Source organism: Petromyzon marinus, unplaced genomic scaffold (genome assembly GCF_048934315.1).
Source record: "Petromyzon marinus isolate PM22_M1 ecotype Great Lakes invasive population unplaced genomic scaffold, UKy_Petmar_22M1.pri1.0 PM_G_Scaffold_35, whole genome shotgun sequence".
Lineage (NCBI taxonomy): Eukaryota > Metazoa > Chordata > Hyperoartia > Petromyzontiformes > Petromyzontidae > Petromyzon > Petromyzon marinus.
In genome coordinates, this window is record NW_027422928.1 from 1,181,130 (window position 1) to 1,192,199 (window position 11,070).

At 44.9% G+C, this 11,070-nt stretch overlaps 1 protein-coding gene across 1 annotated transcript; it reads left to right on the top strand.

Annotated features, from left to right (window-relative positions):
• The first annotated feature begins 973 nt into the window (after nt 1-973).
• Nucleotides 974-10,787, top strand: LOC142915781 (uncharacterized). Its single transcript, XM_076061457.1, has 2 exons — nt 974-2,893; nt 10,767-10,787. Exons 1-2 carry the CDS (start codon nt 974-976, stop codon nt 10,785-10,787), a joined length of 1,941 nt encoding a protein of 646 aa, XP_075917572.1.
• The last annotated feature ends 283 nt before the right edge of the window (nt 10,788-11,070 follow it).

Sequence of the window (11,070 nt, forward strand, 5' to 3'; positions counted from 1 at the left end):
GTAATACACCCACGACGTTTCGATCGCAACACAAGTGGTCTTTATCTTATTGAATTTAATCTGTTATTTTTATTTTCTATCTACGTGACTTTACTGAAAGAACCAACAATACGTGCGTCAATGTATCTATCGGTCAAAGACGCTAAGCGCGTGCCGCTGTTGACTCTGAATGTGTGGAGGGGAACACCTTCACCACGGGGATAGAGAGACAGAGACACGGATAGCCTCGGCTATGTTGATTGATCCTCGATTCATTACTTGGTGGAGTGAGGAAGAATTAATGCTGAGCAGATGAAGGTGGCCAGGCATGGTTCTGGTCACACCACCACCTGTTTACCCATGGCAGTGTGTGACAGTGTCAAGTTTGTGTTTGCAGTAAAGTCTATTAACTCTATTGCACACGGAGGTTATATCAAAACAATAGTTTATTTTTGTTTTCCTCTGGAACGCTTTGTAAGAATGGAAACAGGAGGTGAACACAGCACACACATGCAGCTGAATTCGGAACTCTTCATCCCAGCATTCAAGGACATCTGAGCCTGGATTCACACCTCTAAGTTGCGATTGAACATTAATTTCTGCATAACACAAATAGTATTGCTATGTCAGCTGAATTTAGCTCTCATAAATATTCCTTTTGTAGTCAGACAGCCGAAATTGTGTGCTTAGAGTTTTGGATTATCATTCATCTTGAAGATATGAAGGCTTCCAGGCATATTAATGACATTTGCCCTATCATTGTGTGCCCTAACAGCCCGTGGAGAGAAACCCTTCAGGTGCACTCTGTGCAGGAAGGCGTTTGCACATTCATCAAATCTGATGAATTTGGGAAACTTTTTCACTACATCATGAATATATTAATAAGTATAGACGTGTAAGTCACGTGTGCATTCCTCTGTGCCTGACGTGTAGATGGTGTGGATTTTCTTTTTTTTCTGTCTGCAGCTGACGCTTCCTCTGCAGAATTGGTCTGATGGAGCAAAGGCACTCAGCGCAGCTCGGTACGACAAGTCAACAATGCGACCAGCGTGCATACAGCACGGACCGGACTGGAAATCTGACACGGCACCAGAGAAGTCACAAAGGAGAGAGACCCTTCAAATGTACTGTGTGTGGGAAGGCGTTTGCATTGCCATCAGTTTTTCAGAACCACCAGAGAACACACACGGGAGAGAAACCCTTCAGGTGCACTGTGTGCGGGAAGGCGTTTACACAGTCATGTAATCTTGTAATACACCAGAGAACACACACGGGAGAGAAACCCTTCAAGTGCAGTGTGTGTGGGAAGACATTTTCAGATTTATCTACTCTTAAAAAACACCAGAGAACACACACAGGAGAGAAACCCTTCAAGTGCAGTGTGTGCGTGAAGGCATTTGCACAGTCATCTGATCTTGTAAAACACCAGAGAACACACACGGAAGAGAAACCCTTCAGGTGCACGATGTGCGGGATGGCGTTTGCACAGTCATGTAATCTTGTAACACACCAGAGAACACACACGGGAGAGAAACCCTTCAAGTGCAGTGTGTGTGGGAAGGCATTTTCACATTTATCTACTCTTAAAACACACCAGAGAACACACACGGGAGAGAAACCCTTCAAGTGCAGTGTGTGTGGGAAGACATTTTCAGATTTATCTACTCTTAAAAAACACCAGAGAACACACACAGGAAAGAAACCCTTCAAGTGCAGTGTGTGCGTGAAGGCATTTGCACAGTCATCTGATCTTGTAAAACACCAGAGAACACACACGGGAGAGAAACCCTTCAGGTGCACGATGTGCGGGATGGCGTTTGCACAGTCATGTAATCTTGTAACACACCAGAGAACACACACAGGAGAGAAACCCTTCAATTGCACTGTGTGTGGGAAGACATTTTCAGATTCATCTACTCTTAAAACACACCAGAGAACACACACGGGAGAGAAACCCTTCAGGTGCAGTGTGTGTGGGAAGACATTTTCACATTTATCTACTCTTAAAAAACACCAGAGAACACACACAGGAGAGAAACCCTTCAAGTGCAGTGTGTGTGGAAAGGCATTTTCAGATTCATCTCATCTTCAAAGACACCAGAGAACACGCACGGGAGAGAAACCCTTCAAGTGCAGTGTGTGTGGGAAGACATTTTCAGATTCATTTGCTCTTAAAACACACCAGAGAACACACACAGGAGAGAAACCCTTCAAGTGCAGTGTGTGTGGAAAGGCATTTTCAGATTCATCTGCTCTTAATACACACCAGAGAAAACACACGGGAGAGAAACCCTTCAAGTGCAGTGTGTGTGGGAAGGCATTTGCACAGTCATCTGCTCTTAAAAAACACCAGAGAACACACATGGGAGAGAAACCCTTCAAGTGCACTGTGTGTGGGAAGACATTTTCAGATTCATCTGCTCTTAAAACACACCAGAGAACACACACGGGAGAGAAACCCTTCAAGTGCACTGTATGTGGGAAGGCATTTGTACAGTCATTTGCTCTTAAAACACACCAGAGAACACACACGGGAGAGAAACCCTTCAGGTGCAGTGTGTGTGGGAAGACATTTTCACAGTTATCTGCTCTTAAAACACACCAGAGTACACACACGGGAGAGAAACCCTTCAAGTGCAGTGTGTATGGGAAGGCATTTTCACAGTCATCTGCTCTTAAAACACACCAGAGAACACAGAAGCATCAGAAGATCCACAAGGAGTGCAGTCTGAAATCAGCTTGTGAAAGTCAAAGTGCCGCAATTATCCCACCCCTCATGAAACACGAACCGGAAGAAAATCCCAGCTTGGACACTTTTAAAGGTATCGAGGTGAAATGTGAAGAGGTGATGGTGAAATGTGAAGAAGTGATGGTGAAGAGGGAAGAAGTGATGGGGAAGAGCGAAGAAGTGAAGGTAAAATGTGAAGATGAAGATTCAACTCCAAAATGGGACCTTCACATCGATGGAGGCAACGTAAAGCAGGAGGTGAATTCTGACTGTGAGGCAGAGCGAGGCAACTCCCAGCAGTTTGTGGAAGTGGAGGTGTGGGTGGACTTCCTCCGAGACAATACAAAGTCAAGTGGAGACCCGGTAGATGTGTAAACTTTGCGTTTTAATAATTGTGTTTTTTAATTTTATTTTGGGCACCTTTATAATACACGCCACAGGACCCGCACGAGCTTAATCCGGCACTGTCCGGGATACCGTTCCAGTGGCCAACCAGGCTGTTGAAACCACCGCGGGTGGAGTTGAGGGTGACGGTGGAGGGCGCGAAGGGGGCGAGTGATGCCGATGGGCGGCGAGGTGGTCACCCGAGATGATGCCCAGTGGGGAGACGAAACAATGAAATCGCTCCACGTGTCAGGTGATGTTGATATCGAAAACTGACATATAACTGGCATGCCATAAATAGGAAATTAACTCTGCTTATTCGAATCAATGTATTCATATATGTTGATAAACTGTTTTCAAGCAGATTGTCTCTAACGGCGACTACAGGGACCACGTGATTGTTTAAAAATGTCTTTGATTATAACTATAATTGCCTACAATTCGTCATGTGTAGCTTATTTAGACTATAATTTATTCACTACCCAAACTGTATTTACTTGAAAACATAGAGCTGATATTTGTAAGCAGTCTTTTTTATTTATACGTTAAGTGGAATTGGTAAAAAAAATATTTGTACACGTAGAGGCGTTGTGGTCCATAAGTCTGGTGACACAGAGGCGTTGTGGTCCATAAGTCTGGTGACACAGAGGCGTTGTGGTCCATAAGTCTGGTGACAAAGGCATTGTGGTCCATAAGTCTGGTGACACAGGCGTTGTGGTCCATAAGTCTGGTGACAGAGGCGTTGTGGTCCATAAGTCTGGTGACAGAGGCGTTGTGGTCCATAAGTCTGGTGACACAGAGGCGTTGTGGTCCATAAGTCTGGTGACACAGGCGTTGTGGTCCATAAGTCTGGTGACACAGAGCCGTTGTGGTCCATAAGTCTGGTGACACAGGCGTTGTGGTCCATAAGTCTGGTGACACAGAGCCGTTGTGGTCCATAAGTCTGGTGACACAGAGGCGTTGTGGTCCATAAGTCTGGTGACACAGGCGTTGTGGTCCATAAGTCTATGGGCTGTGTTGAGTCTATGGCAGTGTTGAGTCTATGGAAGTGTTGAGTCTATGGGTAGTGCTGAGTGTGTAGACAGTGTTGAGTCTGTGGGTAGTGTTGAGTCTATGGCAGTGTTGAGTCTATGGGTGGTAGTGTTGAGTCTGTGGGTAGTGTTGAGTCTATGGCAGTGTTGAGTCTATGGATGGTAGTGTTGAGTCCATGGGTAGTGCTGAGTCTATGGGTAGCAGTGTTGAGTCTATGGGTGGCAGTGTTGAGTCCATTGGTAGTGCTGAGTCTATGGGCAGTGCTGATTGTATGTGCAGTGTTGAGTCTATAATAGTGTTGTGTCTATAGTAGTGTTGAGTCTATGGGTGGTAGTGTTGAGTCTATAGTAGTGTTGAGTCTATGGTAGTGTTGAGTCTATGGGTGGTAGTGTTGTGTCTATGGTAGTGTTGTGTCTATGGGAGTGTTGAGTCTATGGTAGTGTTGAGTCTATGGGTGGTAGTGTTGTGTCTATGGTAGTGTTGTGTCTATGGTAGTGTTGAGTCTATGGGTGGTAGTGTTGAGTCTATGGGTGGTAGTGTTGAGTCTATGGTAGTGTTGTGTCTATGGTAGTGTTGAGTCTGTGGGTGGTAGTGTTGAGTCTATGGGTGGTAGTGTTGAGTCTATGGTAGTGTTGAGTCTGTGGTAGTGTTGAGTCTATGGTAGTGTTGAGTCTATGGTAGTGTTGAGTCTATGGTAGTGTTGTGTCTATGGTAGTGTTGTCTACAGTGAGGGAAAAAAGTATTTGGTCCCCTGCTGGTTTTGTACGTTAGCCCCATGACAAAGAAATGATCAGCCTATAATTTTAATGATACGTTTATTTGAACAGTGAGAGACAGAACAACAACAACAACAAAATCCATAAAAACGATTCGCTACGTGGCCACGAGTGACGGTGAAATATGAAGAAGGGGCGACCTTGAAGCGTGAAGGTCAGGAATCTTCTCCGGGTGCTCCTCCCACGTTTGCAGGCGCCTATCAACGTCATCACAGCATCCCAATGGCAGTATTCTCGACACGAATATCTCGAGACTCAAGAAGGCTATTCTGGATAAAAATCATTCGCGTTATTCTCATGATTATTGTAATCCTCATGTGTGTATGTTGAACTCCTTTCGCACAGTACGTAGCCAACCTTGCTATACATCCTAAAAATAATAGAAGAGTCATCCTATGCAGAGACCGGTGCCTGCCAATAAATGTGTAACTTCCACCCTCGAGCTCAGATAAGAGCCGTCAAATGTATATTTGACAATGGTGACACTTTGCTTTGTGTTTCTGGATAAGGTTAACATATAGGTTGCATTTTGCATTCAAACAGATGACTATACAGGAATACAGCTTCTGACCTTCAAGTGTGCATAACGTTCATTTTATTTAAGCCGAGATGCCATTCATTAATGTGAATGGAAATAAGCTCAAATATGTTTTATGAAAGTATACCACATTGATGAAATTTATGGTGTGCATTATTGAAGGTCTGTGAACTTTATAACAGTCTTCCCAGCAAGTGAAGAAACTTGTCAAGCATTTCTAAAACACTTTATATAAACAAGGTTAATGTTTTAATGGTATCTGTGAAAGCAGAGGATGGAGCTCTTTTTTCATCAGCGGAGTACGGTGCCACACTCTTACACAGCAACTCTTTGAGTTTATGGATCACGCAATGATCGTAAAACTCTGCACGCCCGACTTGCAGGGCAGCACTGTGGTGTCTGTCAGAGCGTTCATTTTGATCTATGCACGTAGTCTTCAGTCTCGGTGGTGCTTTCCTGGGTAAATATTCTAATGAAATATGGATGATGAATGTTAGCAACTGCTCAATCTGCTGTGTGTGTATATATTTACATTTCTGCTCTAATTTGATGCGTGAGAAGGGGAGATCCATTTTTCACTTAATGGGAACCAGTCTTTCCAAAAAAAGACTGCAATATAGTGGCTGTACAAATATACTTACAGCTTTGTTGAACAGCACCGCTCACCTTCATTACAGTGGAGATAACCCATGTATATCTGTTCACCAACATTGATCTGTTGTTCACACATTACTAAGCTTGTGGTTATGGTGGTGGAGGCAGAAAAATACATTCTCATCCCCACAGTTCACAATTGTAATGCGAGCTTGTGATCTTTGCAGGTCTTTCTCCGGGTCAGACCACCTTGCCTTGCACATGAAGAGTGTTGTATGTGTAGAGGTGTTACGGGAGGGTGACACGCGGTTGTGTAACGGTGGCCACACAAACACGTGTAGAGGTGTTACGGGAGGGTGACACGCGGTTGTGTAACGGTGTCCACAAACACGTGTAGAGGTGTTACGGGAGGGTGACACGCGGTTGTGTAACGGTGGCCACAAACACTTGTAGAGGTGTTACGGGAGGGTGACACGCGGTTGTGTAATGGTGTCCACAAACACGTGTAGAGGTGTTACGGGAGGGTGACACGCGGTTGTGTAACGGTGGCACACAAACACGTGTAGAGGCGTTACGGGAGGGTGACACGCGGTTGTGTAACGGTGGCACACAAACACGTGTAGAGGCGTTACGGGAGGGTGACACGCGGTTGTGTAACAGTGGCCACACAAACACGTGTAGAGGTGTTACGGGAGGGTGACACGCGGTTGTGTAACGGTGGCCACACAAACACTTGTAGAGGTGTTATGGGAGGGTGACACGCGGTTGTGTAACGGTGGCCACAAACACGTGTAGAGGCGTTACGGGAGGGTGACACGCGGTTGTGTAACGGTGGCCACAAACACGTGTAGAGGTGTTACGGGAGGGTGACACGCGGTTGTGTAACGGTGGCCACAAACACGTCCGCTACGGCCACCACCCTGGGGGACTGGGGGACGCTGTGATCACTCCCAGCCCCGCCCCTCAGTGAGGGACAGTATAAAAGGTGGGACCCGGGGAGCTGAGGTTTAGTTCGACTCAAGCAAGATGAAGAGCCAGTGAAGAACGAAGATCGACTAGCCAGACCCTGGAACTCCTTTGGCCCACTGCCCTTCTGAGGGCCGGGCACAGCAAGCCAGGGTGTGACCCCAGAGCCACGAGGGCCGATGTCCTTCCGAGGGCCGAACTCGTGTGGCTGGTGATCGGGACCTGCGCCGAAGCTGGGCCAGGTCAGACAGCCTCCTGAGAGAGGACCAGGATAGAGGGAACCAGGGAGCTGGCGTGGGCTAAGGCTCGGGGAACGTTCCCTCTGTATAGTACGGGTGAAGAGGCCGTTACCTCTTCAAGTATCAGATTAGCCACTGTAGAGTGAAGTGTCTGTAATAAATACGTGTTGCCTCCGAAGAATAAGTCTCCGTCGTCAATAAGGCCACTACACTTGCACAGCTGCTTCTGAAGTTGCTTGAAAGAGCCATTCTTACCCAATAGACAGTTTTTCACCATGACACAGGGGGTTATTTTGGGGGGTTATATATAAATGTTGTCGTTAAATCTGCCACCACCCGGCGCAGCCAACTAGTAAGGTTTTTCACTTAAACAGAAGACGCCAATTCGTCACTAGTACAACTCACGCCGGTGTGTTGGGGAGCGAAGCCACAACATCTGAGTACGACTTGGCATGTTCTGTTTGTGACGAACCTTACAAATTGGCTGTGTCGGATGGTGGCAGGTTTCATGACACAGTTACGTGTTCACGCAATCTAACCCAATAAAACCTACGAGGATGATATTTTGATTTAAAGCTTTCGTGACTGCAGGGATTCATATTCTTGGCTCTTTCGGTGAAGTCACCACCACGTAGAAGCGAAACAATAAAACCAAGAATAAGGATGATATTGGTCGCGAAAGCCGACGTGTTAAACAGTTCTTCACATTTCAATAATTCAGCAATGTATTTTGATCGCTCAAAGGTAAACTACCATATATGTAAATGCAGAAATAAATGTTTTACAAGACTTTGTTTGAGCTCTTGTTGGTGATTTGGCTAAGATCTTCAACTTGGCTACACTTGAGAATATGGTTTAATTTTGCACGCTCGCCTGGGTTTGAATCCAGGATCGGCGGTGCTGGGCTCAGTCATTTGACGCAGCATTACACCTCCAAACCACCTGTCGACTTTCTCATTTATTTTTCTTTATTTTTCACCTACGTGACTTTACCGAACAAAACCAAAGAGTATGAATCCTTGCAGTCACGAAAGCTTCAAATCTAGAAGAAAAAAATGTCTATATTTGTGCCTTCAAGAATAATACTGGTTGGAGTGCCCTTTCAACGAGTAGCGTTGCATAATAATCAGTCATCCTATTGTTAACAACGTGACAATAATTGCATTAAGGGGCGCGCATGATCAATGACCGAATGCTGTGTTGTGTGACAATTCAAGTAACGAAACATTGCGGCCATTGAGTGGTATTGATAAGGCAATTAGAAGTATTTCAGTCGAACGCTTTTAATTCATAATCGTTATGAATCAATGAACGAACATCGACGTGGTACTGTGCTGAAGATTTCAACCATAATAACTTCGCATATCAGAATGTGTTAAGGATTGGATACGAATCAAAGACCGAGTGCCGTGTTGTGTAACAATTCAAGTATACGAGTTTTCATAATATAAAGTTAAGGTTTGATAGAATAGTTCGCATGTTTTTAATCTCTCTCTCAACAACCGATCGATTGCGTTACGCGTCGGGAATTAACCACAGGTGCAGCTATCGAGGTGAAACAACGCAATTTGTGATGGTATCATGTTAACGCTGTGTTGAAATTCCAAAATCCCGAGATTGAGTTTTCATATTATCCAAAAATTAAAGTTAGCTAGAAAATAAAATTGATTAAAGCAGGTTTGTGTGTGATTCTTCCTGAAATTCTGCATAATATTGTTCTGCGTATGAGATCTGAATCCTGGGGACCTATCATAAGCACACTATCACAACACAATCCATAACACACATAATTCATAATGTTCAATCAAGAGTAATCGTATCCTTATCGATAATACGGAATTAAAGAGCAGAGTCGAATCGACTCTCTCATTCACGCTCACAACGCCTGCGTCACTGCATACGATTAATTGCGTCATTCCAATTCATAACACAATCCTAGTCACCGAGGCTCGACCCGATAATATATAACTACCTACATTATCATAACCATGCCCACTCGCATAAATTAATACGAGTATCTCTCGAATCAGCATAATTTATGCACATAATTACACCAATTAACATAAATACAGATAAATTATGGAAATTTCAAATTTCATTTAATTTTCATTATTTTCATCAATTTTCATAACACCTATATATACAACAGTGTACACAGACACAGTGTACACACACACACTGTACACACACACAGTGTACACACACACTGTACACACAGTGTAAACACGCAGTATAAACACACAGAGTGTACACACACACAGTGTAAACACACACAGAGTAAACACACACAGTGTAAACACAGTGTAAACACACAGTGTACACACACAGAGTGTACACACACAGTGTACACACACAAACAGTGTACACACACATTGTGTACACACATGTACACACACACATTGTGTATACACACAGTGTACACACACACAGTGTACACACTGTGCACACACAGTGTACACACACAGTGTACACACACACAGTGTACACACAGACACATTGCGTACACACACAGTGTACACACAGACACATTGCGTACACACACATTGTATACACACAGTGTACACAAACACTGTACACACACAGTGTACACACACATATTGTGTACATACACACAGTGTACACACACACAGTGTACACACACACACGGTGTACACACAAACAGTGTATACACACAGTGTACACACACACATTGCACACACACAGTATATACACAGTGTGCACACACAGTATATACACACACACAGTGTACACACACACAGTGTACACACAATGTACACACACAGTGTACACACACACAGTGTACACACACACAGTGTACACACACACAGTGTACACACACACTGTCCACACACACACAGTGTACACACACACTGTCCACACACACACAGTGTACACACACACAGTGCACACACACATAACATACACACAGTGTACACACACACAGTGTACACACACACACACACTGTACACACACAGTGTACACACATACACACAGTGTACACACACACACACAGTGTACACACACACAGTGTACACACACACAGTGTACACACACACACGGTGTATACACAATAATGTCCACGTTGTTGTAGCTGAGCCCACACACCCAAGGGAGGGAGCAATGAAAATGAATCTAAATCAACTTAAACTCCAACTCTGTGACGTCACCACTCAGCATTGCTTCATCGGCGTGAAACGCCAGGGGGAGGTGTACCTCGCTAGTGACGTCATGTCACCAAGGTATTCCACCGCGCTCTTGAGCGTGACGTCGCCTCCGCTTGGGTCACTGCCGATTGCGTTCCAGTGGCAATCCTTATTTGGGCAAAGCTACGCCCAGTGACGGCAACTCATTAACATAATGTGTTCGTTAAAGCCGTCGCGAGTTTATTGCGACGAGTTCATTGCCCACGACAAATGGGACGAGTGACATTAACATAATTTATTTATTCTCTAATTTATTCAGATACGGAGCCGCTCATTGTGGGAGGAGCGTGCCTCGTACCCCGGATGTGACGTCATGGCACCTGCAGCTGCGTGACGTCATGAGGTAACAAATCCAAGGTGAGAAATTCTCATTGCGATTGTGGTTGTGGTGGTGGTGGTGGTTGTTGTTGTTTACCAAGGTAGAGCTTCGCTCTCTCTCTCGTAGGGATGTCAGTTGAATAGCAGCGAGCATGGGAATCGATGTCCAGGTTGGAACTTTACAACGCGGGGCCTAGCCACGCGGGGCCTTGCCTCCTGCCCTCGCCTGATTGCATTCACTTTAATTATCTCGCTTAAGTTTAATTTGTCTTCACCCGGCTCGCCACTTTGTAACTTTGTTTTATTGTAAAT